Source organism: Mauremys reevesii, linkage group 19 (assembly GCF_016161935.1).
Source record: "Mauremys reevesii isolate NIE-2019 linkage group 19, ASM1616193v1, whole genome shotgun sequence".
NCBI lineage: Eukaryota > Metazoa > Chordata > Testudines > Geoemydidae > Mauremys > Mauremys reevesii.
Window position 1 is genome coordinate 13,479,311 of NC_052641.1, and position 18,867 is coordinate 13,498,177.

Here is an 18,867-nt window from a genome sequence, read left to right on the forward strand (position 1 = left end):
GTGTTCTTAAAAAGTACGCTGCATGCCTGGGCGTTAAATGAATGCCTGCTGCTTAATTTTCTTGTGAAGAGGATTTGCTTCAGTGTTCTTGACATTTCCTTTGTGTAGCTTGGTGCCACACCTTCTCCCCCCCCCCCCCCCCCGGTGGTAGCATCTGAGTGATGCTCTGTGTGTGTAGTTTGTAAAGCTCTTTGAGATGAAAGGTTAAATTATAATTAAACATAAAGCCTGTTCACGCCCAGAGAGAGAGTGTGAGTTTTATTCTACTTGTGGAGCCCATCATTATACAGAAATGATAGTTTATTTCAACCAATAAACAAGAGTGACAGGTAGATCACAAACTGCATCACAGCTACTACCAGCACTGAGATGGTTCACCCACAAGTCGGGGGCAATACAATAACGCAACTGTACACAGCCGAGAATTTAACAATCAGCTCAAAAACTCCATGTCAGGATTCAGTTAATTTGTTGGGTTTGTGGGTGTGGAATATATATATATTCCTATGTAAGTATTTGCTAAAGTCCACATAGAAGCACAAATGGCTTAAAACACCTGACATATATATAATTAGATCTTATATATATATATTTATAGATATTTATATAATAGGATATGTTTCTCATTACTACAATATACTTGTTTTAATTCCTTTAAGCAACTGGGAGGAAAAAAACAGTTTCACTAGAGTCACATCTGATATGTGTATGTCACAAACTACAACAGAACAAGCCATGTGTGAGATGAGTCAGACCATTCCAGGACAGAACAGCTAAGAGGCAGGCAAAGATTCTCAGAGGGAGCAAGGCTACATTTCAAATGGTGGTTTTGGACTCTCTGGGCGGGAGGGACTGGCCTTGCCTGGCCTGCTGGAATTTAAAGAAAGAGACAAAAGAAAAAGAAGGGAAAGAGGGAGGGGGGAAAAAAAGCATTAAAAGAATAATTAAAACACAGAAAGGAACTGGCATCAGAACTTCAGGCAAAGTGGATCCACAACAGAAATCAAAACCAACAGTACTGGAATAAGAGAACTTAAATCTGAATCAGGGCTGGTTTAAAGCCTGGAGGGTGAATGCTCCTTTTTGCTTCAGCAGAGCCACAACATCTGAGGTGCACAGGATCAATCAACTTTTTAATACTCCTTTTTTTCTTTCCTTTTTACACATACAACATTAAAACAAAATACCCAAATTGTTAAGAAGATGAGTCGTCTGCAGTGGTTACAAGTTTCCTGAAACACGTACCATCCGCATGCAAGAAGAAAAGGTTACCATAATCACCACGCTATCCAAAAACACACTGAACAAGAAATGTGCTTATTTGAAGTAGAGATATTTGCAATAAAACATTACTTAGCGAACTCCCTGAAAACTTCTGCTTGTCCATTTGCAAAGGGGGAGCATCATACCTATTCCCCTCAGTTTCTGGAAAGTCAGTTGCAGGCAGTGATGACACAGCTGCTGGCAGAGGCCAGCGGCTCTCCATCAGCAGTATTTCCTCAGCTACTATGGAGAGCTGAAGGCAGGTAGATCCATCTGCTCCGTGCACTCGGAGGTGTGTGTATATGTGCTATCTCAGACTTCGTTCTAGAAGGATTACACTGCTCAATAAAGCTCTCCTCATCTTGATCTCCCTGCCTCGCTTTGAAGTAAGGTTGATTGCACTGTTCCCAACAATATATGAATGTTTGCACCTTAATTCAAACCCATACACTGGACATTTCACCTTTGTTACCAATAATGTCACACATTTTGACAGTATCACTTATTATTCTTCTGAGTTGCGCTTTGTCTTCTTAACTACAACATAAGAAAATAACTACAGAGCTACAGATTAGTTCAAGGTGCTGAGACACTACAACTAGCCAATGCAGGCAGGACACATTGTTCAGGCTAGATCAGCCAGGTGGAGCATTTGGCTGGGCAGCTTCCATTTGGGCTTAAAGATGCCCCCGCAACTGATCACTCCAAGGAGCCTGTGTCCTTCAAGGTCCCATGCCACTGAATGGGGACTACTCTATGCTCACAAAGCAATACAGAACGCACAAGAGAAGACGAAGAAGAGCTCAATCACTAGCTTGCATTTTACAACACACCAGGAGGGGGCAGTGGAAGGTGAAGGGGTGGGATGGATGAGGAGTGAATGTGCCTGTGGAAGGTGGTGTGGGGCAGGGAAGCCGCGGGTACGGCACTCGTCGCCAGCTGTCTACAGGCCTTGGGTTATAAATCTAAGAGGGACGGTTCAGCTGGTCGGATTATGGTGGGTCGAGTAGGTGAGGCAGGGCCCTTCCTGCTGTGAAAAAGCAGAAGAAAACAAAAACGAGAAGAGAACACACACCGTGGTTAGCATGGCAGTCACAGTCACAATCACACATGCTTCTCCACCTCATTGGAGCCAGTGGGAGGCACCAAAGAAGGGGACCTCAGTTTGGGGAAACGGGTTACCCACAGCATGAGCAGGAGTCCATGGAGAAGTCTTGCAATTTTAAAATCAGCTAAACACTGGCTCCTCTGGTCACTGTGGATCCCTCATAATAATGAGGAAGAATTAACTGCACAGCTATTATCACCTTCCAGCTGGGAATCTCAAAGCACAAAGGCTAATTGCCAGCGACTGCACTGGCACCAGAATGAGAGTCGAGAAGCATGGACACGATAACAGTGAAGCTACTATACCAAGCAAGTGAACGTCAATCACACAGTGTGGACAGTGTCCTCTGGGAGGCGCTGTCACAGAGGCTGCTGGCTGGTTTGGAGAAGCACCCTTCCCCTGCACCAAGGCAGGTGACAGTCTGTACAATTCAGTTCTCAACGGCTAGGATCATCTTTGAGATTAGCTACCAAACTAAATTTGATCCTTTTGTTCGTATAGTCCTGGGACCCAACAAACATGACTCCCATTGACTTTAATGAAGGGAATTTGGCCCTTGCTACTTGTGACCTGATTTCTTAATATTGTTCCAGCATTTCTATGCTGAAAGCGTTTCAATAAGTTGAATGGGCAGCAATTTGGTCTAAGTAGAAGGCACCAACTTCAGCATTATGAGATTGGCTTCCTGTAGGGGCCACAGTCCCTTTCTCTCATCTGGCTAAATGAAGAGGACATCAGCTTGAAAATATAGGCTACAAGGAAAGGAGGAAGATTGTGCATAATCTAAACATGGTTAGAAATGGATAGACTTTTCTCTGTGAATGAAAACTGTTTGTATATTTTCATTTAAATACTGCCCCTTGCAATGTCTGCAACCCAAACCCAACAGCATCCTTTTAGTGCATGAGATCTGGAAAATGAAACTAATCAGCACAGGGCAAGACTAGTTTCATTGTCCAAGATGAATGAAATGCAAAGAGCAAACGAATAGGATGTGGTTGAGAGTAAATGAGATTGATATCATTCTGTAGGTTTTAATAGTCAGCGTTTGTATTGGTAACACACACAAGGAAATCTCGTTGAATTTGCACCATGACAGTGTTACATTGATGTGAATCTGGATTCTCTGTGATCCATTTATGAAACAGAACCTGGCTACTGAAACTAAGGCCCTCTCTGTACAGAGGTTTTTTGCATGCTCTAAATCATTGCAAGCCCTGTTTTGTAAAGGTACAAACCGCAGTAAGTGTTTATTCAGCATTCAACTATTGTAGCTACATTGATGTAGTTATACGGGTGTCACAGTAGCAGCCGTGTTAGTCTGTATCCGCAAAAAGAACAGGAGTACTTGTGGCACCTTAACAAATTTATTTGAGCATAAGCTTTCGTAGGCTACAGCCCACTTCATCGGATGCATGCTGCATGCATCCGATGAAGTGGGCGGTAGCCCACCAAAGCTTATGCGCAAATAAATTTGTTAGTCTCTAAGGTACCACACGTACTCTTGTTCTTTATATGGGTGTGAATTTCTACAGTTTAAATAAGCAGTAAGTAGAACCAGAAACTTTCATTCCTAATGATCAGACATAAGGCCAAATTCAGCCCCAGTGTAAACAGACACATCTCCAGTGAAGCCAAGGGCATTACAACCACGTACAGCAGGGCTAAATTTGACCTTTTGTTTCCTGCCTGGGGCAATGTTAGGCCATGACTACACTACAGTGGCTGCAGCGGCATTGCTGTGGCACTGCAGCTGTGCTGCTATAAGGTAGATGCTTCCTACATCAATGGAAGGGTTTTTCCATCAATGTAAATAATCCACTTCATTGAGAGGTGGCAGCTAAGACGACTTCTTCTGTCGACCTAGCTTTGTCTACAGTGGGGGTTAGGTTGACCTAATTACGTCTCTCGGGGCATGACATTTTTCACAGCCCTGAGCAATGTAGGTTGATCTAATTTTTAGGTGTAAGTCAGGCTTACTGTACCACTTGAAGCTTTTTTTTAAAGAAATTGCTGAACACTGTGGTTTTTCTTTGACTCCGCAAATCCATCTATAATGCGAGAGAAGCCATCACTTCCCAGGCTGTCATGCACAAGTTGTTCTTCAAGTAAAGCAATATAAATGATGGGACTGAGTTAACCTAAGAATAATTCAATACCACTGCAAGGTAGTTAAACTGATACCTTTATACAGAGGAGGAAACTGAGTCAGAGAAGGGCCATCCCTTGGGGAGGTGATGGCGTGGGGTGTGGGCCTTCTTGATGCACTGAAGGCCTGTGTGTTATCTGCTATAGTTGCTCACCTAAGGCCTTACTCAAAGCCCACTGAAGTCAATGGAAAGACTCCCACTGACTTTAATGGGATCCAGAGCAAATCCTTAACTAGGTGCTATTGCACCATGCCACCCATACTCTAAAGGGCATCTTTTCTAAAGCTCAATTTGCATCTCATACGCTTAGATTCTCTTGCGGTTCTTACCAGATATAGACAGGAAAGAGGGATTGAAATCATTGGAGAGCAAATGATACAAGATACTCTGGCCCAGATGGGCCATATAACCCTACTAGAGTACACAGAATTGAAAGGGTAGCGGCAAAGCGCACATAAAAAATACGCTTGTGTTCTTTGCTGATTGTGTACGATGTACAAAGATGGCCTCATGGAGGGTTTGGTTGTTGCTCTCTGCTTGTTTTGTTTTCCTTTTTTGCAGATCTTGACTTTGCTCCTCTTCTCTAGAGGACTTTGGTGAGATGTTTAAAGGATCTGGATGCTGACATCATCAGAGGCTGAAAACTGCCTCCCAACAAGGGCCTCTGCCCATTGCCAATGTCTTCAGGAACAAGAGAGCAATCAGGTGCTGGGGGTTGGGAACAGCAGAGACCTTCACGAGCCTGTCATTATACACCACTAAATTCTGCTCCCTTGGTATCCACTGACAAAATTTCCACTGACTACAATGGGAGTGGAATTTAGCCCTAAAATGAGCAAGAGGAGGCATAAACCAAACAATTATTTTGGTTGCTTTGCACTTTGCCTTTTAAACCCTATTCAAGCCTAGACCCTTATCATTTTGAGGACATCACAAAAATCAGGCTGAGAGGGGAAACACTTGGATTTATTTTCCTGATCTGCAAAAAGTTGCTGCTATCTATAGTCAGGATCAAGAGGGTTACCCCCTAACACCACCATCCTACATTAGCTCTGATTTCCTTGGTGCTCTTTATAAACCAGACCAAGGGCAGAGAAAGCCTCGTAACAGCGAGTCCCAGAACAAAGCACAGACAACACTCAACCCTCCTATCTGAGACCCTCTCCAGGACGAACATTTCTACTAGGGCTTCCAAAGGTGGCTGCAGCAGGCAGCGACTGGGGAAAGCTGTTGCTCTGACATGTCTGTACTGAGTCATCAGTGAGGAGGGCTGAGGATAAGAGCTGAAGCAAAACATTTACCACTGAACAGTCACTGTGTTGGTTCTCTGTGTTGCAGCACATTTCAGCCCTCTGCCCAGCTATATGCAGCAGTAACACAGTCACCATTCACTATGAGACAGGAGCTGATTGTGAACTCTGAGGGCTTGACCCAGAGAGGTACTGAGCACCTGCAATTCCCAGTGGTAGCTGAAGGTGCTCTGTGCCTTGCATGATCAGGCCCAATGAATTCAACAGGAGCTGCAGTAGCTCAACACCTCTCAGAATCAGACCCATCAGATAGAAAGATAACGCACATAAAGACAAGAGTGGGCCTCACCAAACATCTCTGTCCCACCCCATAGTGTCCCAAAGCTGCTCCACTCTACCCTCTCTCCCTTTCTCTCATCAATAAGGGCCAGTGGATCTCAGGAAGAACAGGTAGATTCCATTCAGGTCAACATCCTTCTTCAAGTTACATCCTCCCCCCGTTAGTATTTACTCAGATAGAAAGTTCAGCCCCTGAGTGTAAGGCCAGCACAGTACACTATATACCTGGTGCTGGGCCACCTTGCTAATCTGGTGTTCAGCAAATATGCTGCTGCCAAGTGCAGGGAGAGAGCAAAAGAGAGAAGGAAAGACAGATAGAGGCCCTGGAGCACAGTGGTGAAGGTGGAACATGTAGTGTGGCATACACCCCTTTTTCCATGGGAAGGAGAATGGGAAGAGAGAGGGGACATTTGGACGGCAAAACAGGAGAACATCTAGGCTAGGGGATCAAGAGGAAAAAGGATGTTTATCTCTAACTGGGATCAGATGAAACAGGGGTGAATGGGGGAGCATTTAAGGGCAGGGTTACTCCATATTTGGGAGGACAGAAGTCACTGATGGTAATGTCCCAGAACCTTGCCCTCCCTTCCATGGAAACTAGATGGAGATGCAGGGACTACTTTGGGCAGACATGCTGAAATGTAAAACAAGAGTCTCAATCCACAGTTCCCCATCACAGTCTCTGGAGAGGCCATTAGAGCAGACAGAGAGATGGAAAAGACCTACAGTTCATTCAGTCCATCTCCCTGTCAGTGCAGGATTAAACAGGTTGAGAGAGACACGGCTCCCACCCTATCTCCCATGCTCCCGCCTCTCTCTCTCTCTTTCTCTCCCCTCACTCTGAACCCATACACTCAAGGGTGAGGTTTTCTTCTCTGATCATTTTCCATTTTTTTTAAACAGTTCCTGAGGCTTCTCCCAGCCTTCCCTCCTCCTGCAGCTCCAAGCAGCTGCTCCCTGTCTGATTGTCCAGCGTTCTGTTAAGACTCCTCCCTTTGTGGGTTGTTTGGACAAGGGGATCTGGTACAAGTAAAATATCAGGTAGGAGAGGTGAGCAGCAGAGTGATGGGAATGGAGGAGGGGAGACACACTGACTCATGCATCGCAGGGAGAGAGTGCAGAACATACCGTGGCTGCCAGTCCTCAGGGGTCACTGATAGTGATTCTGAAAGACAACACGAAATCAACATGGCAGTTCAGACAGTTCAAAGCAGAGGCCACACAGACAGTCAGGAAGGTGAAACACACATACAGAGAATAAACAGACACTCTGTTTACAGGAGCACACCCTACACATTCACAGCCACCCCTACACAGGAAAGTGCACATCCCACGCTTACGGACACACCTGTCCATACAGATGCATACATGCCAACAGAATTAAACATACACACCTAAACAAGAGTGCATGCATAGCTATACACACATTTCTACACATGTACATAAAGATGTGCACACATCTATCTAGGAGCATATGACCCTCACATGTGCACATAAAGAGGCATACAAACCCATAAGTACATTGTGATGTACACGCACACACACACAGAGCTGCATTCACACACTCACTAGCATATTCACATGGGCACACAAACAGGCTCTTATACACATACAAAGCTGGATCCACACTCAGACTCAAGACACATTGGAACATGCTCACATACTGACACAAGTGCCCAAGTGCACTAAAGTACACTCACATGTGCTTAAACAAACATGCTAGCAGGCACAGGTCTCAGGATTGGGCTGGCTGGATGTCATGCCATATTTCACTGGAGATCCAGACTTTCTCGTGATATTGCAACACTAACTAATTTAACACATTTAATCAAAAGAAACAAAGGCCATGAGAAGTGGAAATCAGGAAGGGCTAAAGTGCAGTTCTGGGTCTTGAGTACCAGTCAGGAGAGGAGGAAACAAGGACATAGCTTAATAGATTTTAAGGCCAGAAGAGACCATTAGATCATTTAGTCTGACCTCCTATATAACTCAAGCCATAGAATTTCATCCAGTTACCTCTGTACTGATCCCAATAACTTCTGTTCAACTAATGCACATCTTCTAGAAAGGCAGCTCTATTTGACGATGATTCTCCTTGACAACAACTTTTTGAAATCTGTCCATTAGCCAGTTCTTAATCCATCTAGCATGTGCTTTACTGATATAATACAGTGCTAGTTTTATAATCAAAATCTCATGCTGCATAAGCCAAATGTCTTATAAATATCTAAGTATATTACATCTATGAAAGTTATCTTTATCAACCAAACTTATCTCACCAAAAAATGAAATCATGTTTGTTTGACAAGACCCATTTTCCACAAATGAGAATTTTGTGCACAGATCATAGCTGCTCAGAGCACATGGCCTTCATTGCACGGGCAGAGGCTTATGAGTTGTTTCTAATGTACAGTATTTAGATAAATAGTTCCCAAGGGTACATGTAGCTGGTGAGTATGGACCTATACAGGAGACTGAAGAACCAACTGCTGAAGCTCCCCGGCCAGGGACATAATCGAAGGGAAAGGATCCTGCTTCTTTGAAGACTTCCTGTTCAAGAATATGAACTGGGAGGTATTTGTGTGTGACAGCACCTGCATGAGTGAGTGTCTGTATATGTCTGTGGGTGTATGGGGCAGAGAACACTCCAACATCACCAACCTTGAATCCAGATGTTCATACAAACCAGATGGAGATGAACACAAACATACATACAGCAGGCATATGCGCACACATCCATGCAAGCACATGTACACATGCACAAATATCAGATCCCATTTGCTCCCTATACCAACTCCCACAACAAGGCCCACTCACGCTGTAAAGGTAACAAGTTCCACTTCATACTCATATGGCATCCAGTGTAATCCATCCAGTGAGGGAAAGATGGGTATTAAAAGAAAAGCAACAATGGAGATGGTACCCGTTCACCCGTGGCAGAAAGACCCAAGCCCAGGTGCCAGCAGGGAACTTTCTTATTCTATATACAGAAGAGGGAGAAAGGTTGCCATCTGAGTTCCCTGGTGAATGGAGAAACCCGAATGGCAAACAGGGTATAAGGCCATGGGAGGAGTCTATGAACAGCTGGAAGGATGGAGGAGTGGGGGAGAGAGATTGAGAGCGAGAGCATGAGTGAGCATTGCTTCACTACACTCTTTGGAACAATCCCATTCCCATCCAAACCATGGCAATGAGTCAGCACTGAACCATTTCCCACCCCCCAGGGCCAGGGAGAGTGACCTGTTTAGTTAGACATTTCAAGTTTCCTTCCTCTAGTCCAATGTTGTTTTGTTCAGAACCTCTCAGCTCCACATAAAGGAAATCATCTATAAAAGCCTGTTACAAATGGGGCAGGGGTTGCAATGTAGGCTGGGGCAGAGTGGCAAAGAATTTCCCTAGAGGCAGGAGCTCAGCTCATTTCAGGCTGTTTGGGGGATCCTACCAGGATGGGCAGGGTATATAGAATATTTTTCATGAGTGAGGAAATGAATCACAAGGTGTGAAAGGGAGATGGAGAAAGAGAGAGAAATGTGGGAAACATAAAAAATGACCAGAAAAGGAGTGTCATGTGGGGAGGCAGCAGCACAAGAAGCAAGAGCCAAAACTACACAACTGAAGCATGCAGATATCCACAGGCACTACCAATGGTACTGCAAACCCCTGGAAGGGGGCAGCAAGGCGCATGTGGCCAGGTCCCTGTGGGAGCAGCATTAAGGGGCAGAGGAAGGGCCAGGGCAGAGACATTGAGAAGGTAACATCATTTTCACACCAAAGAATCAATAAAAACCGAGCTGCATCCTCTTCGGACTCATCCATTCCTGTTCCTGTCCTGGGCTGGATACAGAACCTGTCAAATAACTCTTTCTCTCTCTCTCTGAACAAGCAGCAACCAGAGAGTCAAGGCATTATAACAGGAGAAGGACCAGGCAGCCTCTAACATATACCATCACCACCCATCAGAGACAAGATGTTATCACAGGAGAGGGGGCTGGGAAGCTTTGACATACACCATGAACACCCATCAGAAACAAGGTGTTGCAACAGAAGAGGGCCAGGCAGCCTCTGACATGTACAATCAGCACCCATCGGAAATGGGACATTATCACAGGAGAGGGACTTCCTTACACCCACAGATGGGAAGTTCCTGGTTATCATTCATTTTACCATTCCATTTCTTTCCATTCCTCTGGCTGAGATCAAGGATCCAACAGTGAAATGACCTTGGTTCCAGCCCAGCCCAGCTTCTTCCTAAGGTTTCCTTACCAATGCACTCGTGGCTCATTCCAGGTGTCAGAAGTATGCACAGGGTGACTATACCTGGGGGAGGACCCAGTCCTACAGAGCTTCCTTTTGGGAATGTGAAGTTGTAACATGTGGGCTCTATAGCTTTGAAAGTGCCCTGGGCACTTGGAGTTAATTGTGGTGGTGATAAGGGTGTTCATAAGGGAAACCCACCTCCCAACCACTTGTTCTCATACTATACTCCTACACAGCTGGCCACTGGTACCGGAAGCAGCAGCCAAGCTGGGTAGGAAAAGCATCCACATATCTTGGTTTAAGTCCCCCTCTTCCTCTCCTTGAAACCTCCTGTATCAGGAGAGGAGAAAGAGCTCACACACTGGGGCTCCCCTAACATGGTTCTCATTGCCATGAAACACATTCCCATGCCCACCCCCTATTCCATCTCACTCCCAGCACTTTCGTTTCCCACTTGTGAGTACAGGTACCAGCACTGCTGCTTTGATTGGGATTATCATGTATAATGCTCTCTGATCCAAGGTCCCTCCCAAGACCTAAATGCACTTTTTTGCGGGGAAGAGGATGTCCCTCTGTTTCAGACATCTGTCTCCTCACTGTCTCCCCGATAAAATTAAATGTCAACACTAATACGACAAATAAAGGAACAAATGTTCCCAATTGCAGAATTGATTCAAACACACACAGAAAGGCTTCACCCATCCCAAATGGTCCATCACTGCTCTGTAAGCTGAGAGGAAGGAGGCATTACCAAAGCTGCCACCTGAAATCCAGATCTCTCCCTCTGCATGAGTGTCTCAGGACTTACCTGGGGACACCAGGAGGAGCACGGTTTGGCCGAGATGGAACTTGAGGTGGGGGCCCGAAAGGATCAGGGGAGGCACCTGGCCTGGAGGGCACAGGGGGAGCACCACCCAGGGTGGGTCCACCAGCAGGAGGAGGTCCAGGAGCTGGACCTCGAGATAAAGGCCTGGCTGGTGGAACAGCGGGAGCTCTCCTTTGTGGTGTAGGGCTGGATGTGGGAGACCTACCAAACAACCAAAGAGAAGTTCAACTGCAGCAACAGGCATGTACAGTAGCCCTCCAAACCCCGCAGTGCCTTCAGCACCCTTCCAGCTCCCAAGTCACCTTCCATATCCCTTCAATCCTTCTGTTTGTCTTCAAGACTCCTCCAACCTCCATATGACCTTCAAGGGTCTGGCAGCCTAATTCACCTACACAAGGCCCTAGAAGCTCCTATTTTATTTTCAAGGACTCAGCAACCCTCATGTTAACTTCCAATACCCCAGAATCTTCAGCACCCATTAGCCTTCATATTCTAGCAGGAGGCCCCATCTAGCCCCTAAAGAGGCATCAGGCAGGTCCGTGGGGCACTACCCTTGAGCCTCTGGTACCTGCGTCCAGATGGTATGTTCTGCACCTGCAGCCAGGAGTCGTCCACCGGTGGGGGCGTAGGGGTGCTGATGGTGGTGGTGTTAATATCCCCGATGATGTTGAGTGCCTCTTTCAGGGCATGGTACATGCGCAGCATCTCATCACGTCGCTGGGCCTGCTCCGCTGACTCTTCCATGAGGCTGTTTTGGTCTCCACAGGAGTAGAGGTTTGCCAGCAACTCCGAGTGGATAAAATCCTTCGTCTGTAACCAGAGCAGAAGAAACAGAAAATCACAGCCATCAAAGCCTCCATCTGAATCATCTTTCCTGCAAAGCCCCCCTCTCTCTTTCCCCATCTCATTTATTCTCTGTCTCACATTCTCTCCTCCCCTTCTCTCTCTTTCACCTCTATCCTGCTAGTCCACCCATATTTCTCTCTCTTTCCTCTTTTTTCCTTCTCTCCATGTCTTTCACTCTTTCTTCTCTTATCTTTCTAGTTCTCCCACAGTTCTCAATGGGCTTAGCAGGGCGATATGTACATTGTTTATCATGAGATGCATGATGGTCTTAGGCATGAGGTCTCGGATGGTTTTGTTGACAATTCCCATGTAGGAGTCCACCAGGTTCCTGATTGTTTCTACTTGTCTCTCCAGTTGGGGATCCATGGAGTGCATGAAACTGTCAGATCCATTTTCCTCTGTCTCATTTGCCTACAGAGGGAGGGCAAAAGGGAGAAGCAGCAGTTGGAAAGAGACATATCAATTCTTTAATATACCATTGGGGCCAAAAAGCAAATGTGAGACGGTGAGGGAGACATGAGGGAACTTCAGGCAGCAACATGGGATACAACTTGACTTTTCTTCTGAGCTGTAATTCCCAATACGGTACTCAGCTTGTATAACCTGGTAACCCTTCCGCAGCTCAATTTAGAGGAAGGGCCATGAATGTGAGTTCCATGTTAGTACCATTTTGTCCTATTTCAGTACACTAGTTGGTTATTGGAGTAATGCAGAGCCAGTTTACTCACAAATTGGTCTTTAGTAGCACGCTGCCCTCCTTAAATTGTTGTCACCAGCTACCACGCATGTGAACAAAGGTGTACCCAGTAGGTGTGCACAAAGTGATCTCCAATGCACTAATGTGTGTGGAGGGGAATAAACACCAACATACCAGTGTTTGTGCCGGGTGAGTGAACATAAATGCACCAGTGTGTATGTAAGAGTAGGTGAATATAAAATGCACTGCAAACACAATATAATTGCATACACGTGTGTGTGTGCACGCACATCTGTATGTATTCATGCTTACATCTTATGACTCAGAATGCCTAAGTGGACTGATTCACAATGACAAGGATGGCAACCTTTGAGAGAAGCATTAGTTAGATTCTAGTTCTATCAGCCAGCTCAGGCTGACTCTCAAATTGCCCTCATATGCAGAATTGGGGTGTGAGGATGCAATTTATACAGCTCTTTAGCACCGCTTAGTGTCTATCTATCCATATAGATACCTAATATGCTCATCACTGGAGTTTCTGGGTGCTAATGGTGGTTATAGGAACAGTGATAGTTTCAAGAAAAGTGTACTCAGTCTTGCAGTTGCTGTGTGAGGGCACCATTTGCAGCTGATATGAAGAAGAAGAAAAGGAAGAGGGTAGCTGGCTTGCGGGCAGGAAGAAATTACCCCTAATGAAAATGTGAGTGAACACCCTGCTCGGACTGGCTGCTATGCCAAGTCTCTGCCTTGAGGAGTTAGACCCTATTGGCCCAGTCCCTGAATTACAAGAGGTGGAGTACTCAAATGCGGCAGCACAAGAAACAGTCAGGCCTCCCTTGACTGGGACAGGATCTCCAGGGTGGGAAACGTTTTAAAAATTTACGTATTTGGAATGGGATTTATTAATGCAAGTTCTGCTTGCCAAGTCATTTCCCTCAGGATTCCATATAGTGAATAGTCCATGTATTATAAAGATTGGTATTAATATTTTTAACATTAATACCTTACACATTTATAGCAGCTTTAATCTTAGAGGCTCCCAAAATGCTTTAGGAACTTTGAATCTGATCTTGCAACCCTTGGTAACGTCAGCAGTCCCTTACCACATAAGTAGTTCCATTGACTTCAGTGAGAGTACTTACATGTAAAAAAGGGGGTTCAATTTTTGTTGCTCTGCACCTGGTGTAGATACTGTGAATGTCCAGTGAGACCACTTGGATTTGGTAGCATTTTGCACCCACTTCACATTCACTTTGCAATCATGTAAATGACTATAAAATGTGCAGGGCAATGGAGAATCAAGACCTGGGTCCACAGGATCGAACCCTATATTATTCAATAGTTAAAGTTCTGTTGGGATTATTCACTATAAAAGGGATTGGCAACCTTTGTCACGTGGCCTGACAGGGAAATCTGCTGGCAGGCTGGGACTGTTTGTTTACCTGCAGCGTCCACAGGTTCGGCCGATCACAGCTCCCACTGGCCGCGGTTTGCCGTTCCAGGCCAATGGGGGCTGCGGGAAGCAGCAACCAGCACATCCCTCAGCCCGTGCCGCTTCCCGCAGCCCCCATTGGCCTGGAACAGCATACCACGGCCAGTGGCAGCTGCAATCGGCCGAACCTGCGGACGCTGCAGGTAAACAAACCGTCCCAGCCCACCAGCGGATTTCCCTGACAAGCCGCGAGCCAAAGGTTGCTGATCCCTACACTATAACCTCCTGTTTTCACATGTTTATAATTTTCTGAAAAATTCTCCATTTGGGCTAAAATGTTCCATGCCTGAGCTCAATTCAGCTCTAAGGATCAACAAACATTAATTAATCCTCACAACCTCTCTGTGAAGTAAGAGAGCCTCATTCCCATTATACAGGTGGGGAAACTGAGGCCCATAGAGATGAAGTTCTTTGCTCAAGGTCATATAATGCGTCAGTGGAACAGCTCAGAAAAAAAAACATGTCTTCTAACTCCAAGTCCTGTGCGTTAAACACAGGAACCTCTTTCTCCAAATTAAAGCACTTTGGAAAGAAAGAAAGAAAGAAAGAAAGAAAGAAAGAAAGAAAGAAAGAAATCCTTGCACCCATAACTGAAATACATCATACAGCTACCTCTAGAATTAAATTTGTTAACCAATAGGGCACAGCAACACAATAGCACACCTGCCAAGACTCATCCATTCAGAATTAATTCCAAAGCATGAAAGATGTTGCTGTGTGTGTTTCAATGTGCTATTTAAAGTGTTACTCATCTTATTTTTAAATTTCTCACTCACACTGCCCCATTTTGATAGACTTGCAGCAGTTTAGGACATGAAGTGAAGCACAATATTGTCTCTAATTTGGGTGAAAACAATTAACCAAGAAAAGGGAAATTTTCTTTTGTTTCCCCCAGGGGGTTTTTGTTTGAGCTTCAGCTGGAAGGATTGTATGTATCCCCAAAGGGATGGAAGGATTCACGGTCTGAGAAACATGGGGTTAGGGCGCTGGAAATCAGACATGATGACTCCAAAAAAGAGGATAAAATGCCAAAAATAAAACTCTGATGAGACTCAGAAATCAAATACCAAAGAGGGAGAATAAAAAGAGGAAAAGGAAAACCCAAGCCAAGAATGGAAACAAGCAGCAGATGATCTGACAGCAGGTGCAAAGACAGGGAGAACAAGTGATTGCCTCCCGGGAGATGACGACAAAGGGGGAAAAAAAGGAGAAAGAAACTGAAAAAGAAAATCAAGCAAACCAGAACTAGTTGATAAGAGCCCCTGAGGGGCAGCACAGGCAGAAGGGGTGTCACTTACTTTGTCCTTGTCCTGGCAGGTCAGTTTGAGCACAAAAAAACAAAAACAAAAACAAAAGTGACAAAAATAAAAAACAGATTTTAGTTGGTCTCAGAGGCAGAAGCAGCATCTACTATAGCATTGAATGGAAATAAGACCAAACCCAATCAAAAACACAGGTCAATGGGACTAAGCCACCCTGGGCCACAGAGGCTGAGTGGGTCATTAACTAAATTGAAATGATCAAAATGGAACCTCTGCAAAGGAAAATAGCTCATTAAAGATGGATGTCATGGGAAAGTTACTTATCTGCAATGGCTGCTCCTGTTACTCTCTCCTCACACGAGGTTTTGTGCCTAAGTGTTGGACAGGGATCACAACAGCCCCATAGCAGCACAAAATATTCCAAATCTTCCCATTGCCTCAACAATAGGTGAAGTCATTGGAAGTCCTTCCATTAACTTCAGTGGCTTTGGATATGGCCCAACGTCCCCTTAGCCCTCAGTTCCTTTCCCACCAAATGGTTATAGGATAAAAAGTAATCAAGACAAAACAATCATCTTCAAGTCTAGCAGAGAAGGTGGATGAACCTCTACCAGAAACACAACTGTCTGAAAAAATGACAGGTAGGTAATTTTCACTGCTCTAATAAGTAAGTATTTATAAAAGCAGCAAAGAGTCCTGTGGCACCTTATAGACTAACAGACGTATTGGATCATGAGCTTTCATGGGTGCATGCATCCGATGAAGTGGGTATCATATTCACCCACGAAAGCTCATGCTCCAATACGTCTGTTAGTCTATAAGGTGCCACAGGACTCTTTGCTGCTTTTACAGATCCAGACTAACACAGCTACCCCTCTGATACTTAAGTATTTATAATGACTTTTCCCATTGTCAGAGACTGAAAAGTTTCAGGGATGTCTTTTTAACTCTACAGGAGTGTACAGTATGGTATGTAATAATACTGCTGCTTTAAGGGTAATTTCTTGAGAGAACACGACACTGGTCATTAAAGGGCTGCAAGAAAATGTCAAGGAAACACAGTAGGTCATATCCTACATATTTTAAGAGAAGGGACCTTTCTACTGTAGGGGAATAAGATATCAAACAAGCAAAATATAAGAAAACCCCTTCCTGATAGGAAAACACAGCTCTGGCAAAGCTGATGGAGCTCTGAACTTGGCCATAGAGTAAAGGTACTGATGAGTAATAACACTGGCCAACATTATGCCTCTGTTTGGGAGTCTCTTGCCATCTAGGAGTGAAGTCGTTAAACAGTTTCAAATGATTGTGTTATTGGCCATTCCCTTCTTCCTTGTGCTGAAGCACAAGTCCTAAGGGCTATGGAAATGCCTTCAGCAAGGTGTCACTGTTACATTCGCCTTGCTCCTCCTATCTCCTCATCCCTCCTGAGCAGAGTTTATCACTGGAGACCTGAGCTACCTCCCCAGTGTGTCTGAGAAATCTCATGTATCTAGATTTACAGCCCATAGGGAGGATAGAAGCCAGAAGGGATTATCTTTGAGGTCCACCCCTTATCCCCCATTTAAAAGTTGCTAATGGTTATACCCTGTGCATCCTCACCAAGGGAAGTAGCAGCACGTACCAGAGGAGGCTGAGGGCAAGAAGTTCAGCCTGCCTTCCAATTCTACCCTGCAGCAGAAGATGATGGAGATAAGGTCCCCCAAAATAGCGTCCAGTTTAACTCAAGGGGTGATAGTTCAGTGGTTGCTCCTAAGACACTTGTATGCCACCCTTTCTCATCCCGTTATTGCTGATAGCCAAACCCCCAACCTACCCCAACACGCTCTGGGTACACTCCTGCACGCAGGAAGGAAGCCTTCCAGCTGTCCACCTCCTCCTGGGTCTCACACGCCAACTCTAGCTGCCGATAGTCTTTGTAAACGTTCCTAAAAAGTGAGACATAAGACATGTTACTTCAACCTTCCCCAGATGGCAAAGCAACCACTTCTCCATCTCTGCCAATGTTCTAAAATCCTTAGTGTGTCTGCACATCAGTAACAAAGTAGATTATCCTCTCACTGCCTGCTAATATCCTCATGCCTCCCCTGCACCCTATGAAAAGGTGAGAGGGGGAATTAACTCTCCATTATTAACCCTAGCTCTCCTCACTCTAATCTCCCAGCAGACCCCAACCCTGTCCTGAAGAGACCACTCTTGGCAGGTGTGAGAGAAGACTGCCTTTCCAAACACATTCAATCATGCATTTCTTCACCTGATACTCTGGGCTCATGAATTCTTGGGACTAACTTTATTATCCAACTGAAAGAAACAAGAGGGGTTCAAATAGTTGCTGTCTGGCCCTGGCAGAGATCCCTGTGGATAGGCAGCCTGGCTAGTTGAAAGCTGGGATCACATTGCACAATGCACTGCAGCAAAGAAAGTAAGTTGCATGATTATAAGAGCTTACGGAAGGATCCCAGAGTGTTTCCTTTTAAAAGGAGTTTCTTCCTAATGACTGTCCTCTAAGGAGATGTCCATCCTATCAGGACAACATTCCTGAGAGGCCCCCATCTCTCTACTCCCTCTCCTCTGTAACTCGCTATCCCATTCCAGGATGTCCCCAAAATACTGTACAGGGCTGAAGTTAGAGATGTGATTTAGGTCACTTCTAGGAAAGAGTTCAGCAAGCTCTGGGGAAAAGACAGCACCTCTGTTCAGTGTTGAAGAGAGCAAAGATGTGCTTGCTGGACATGAAGCCCTTCTCAACATCCCGCAGCTTCAGGTTATCCACGGGCAGCATGTACTTCTTCTCCTTCTCCTGAAAGAAGAAGATCAGCAACTGGTCACTCACTGCCACTGACCAAATCCTCATCTGGTGAAGGAGTCAGTCAGCTGTGGGATCCTCAGAGCCTCACTCCCCTATTCCCTCAAGAAGTCAATCAGCAATGGGGCCCTTACTGCTCAATTCCCCTAACCCTTCCAGGAGTCCGCCAGTAAGAGGGCCCCCACAATCCAGTCCTCACAACTTGACTGCCCTATCCCTTCTAGCAGTTATTCAGCAATGGGGCCCCCATCCTTTTCAGAAGTCAGTCAGCAAGAAGTCCCTAACAGTCCAGATCTACCATCATCTCAAGGAGTCAGTCATCAACAGGGTACTCAAAGCCCAGTTCCCACAACCCCTCAAAGTGTCAGTCAGCAACTGGGCACTCACAGCACAATTCTTCCATGCTCCCAAAAAGTCAGTCGGCAAGGGACCCTTCACTACCTGATTCCTCTATCCCATAAACCAGTCAGTCAGAAACTGAGTTCTCATGGACAAAATCTCCCATGCCCTCAAGGAGCCAGTCAGTAATGGGGCCCTCATAGACCAATTCCCCCATCCTCTCAAGAAGTCA

General features: G+C 45.4%; 1 protein-coding gene across 15 annotated transcripts in view; it reads right to left on the minus strand.

The window, feature by feature from the left end:
* Window positions 1-257: 257 nt before the first annotated feature.
* The window catches only part of DNM1 (dynamin 1), a 101,997-nt gene continuing 83,387 nt past the window's right edge, over window positions 258-18,867 (minus strand). For 3 of the 15 annotated variants that reach the window (XM_039506366.1, XM_039506356.1, XM_039506354.1), the window contains 7 exons: window positions 18,181-18,290; window positions 17,307-17,418; window positions 15,527-15,538; window positions 12,280-12,450; window positions 11,762-12,003; window positions 11,176-11,394; window positions 877-2,293 (listed from right to left, as the gene is read on the minus strand). In XM_039506366.1, coding sequence (XP_039362300.1) covers window positions 2,221-2,293; window positions 11,176-11,394; window positions 11,762-12,003; window positions 12,280-12,450; window positions 15,527-15,538; window positions 17,307-17,418; window positions 18,181-18,290 — 939 coding nt within the window. In that variant the 3' untranslated portion in view covers window positions 877-2,220. The other 12 variants (XM_039506365.1, XM_039506355.1, XM_039506359.1 and 9 more) reach the window with 10 other exon arrangements.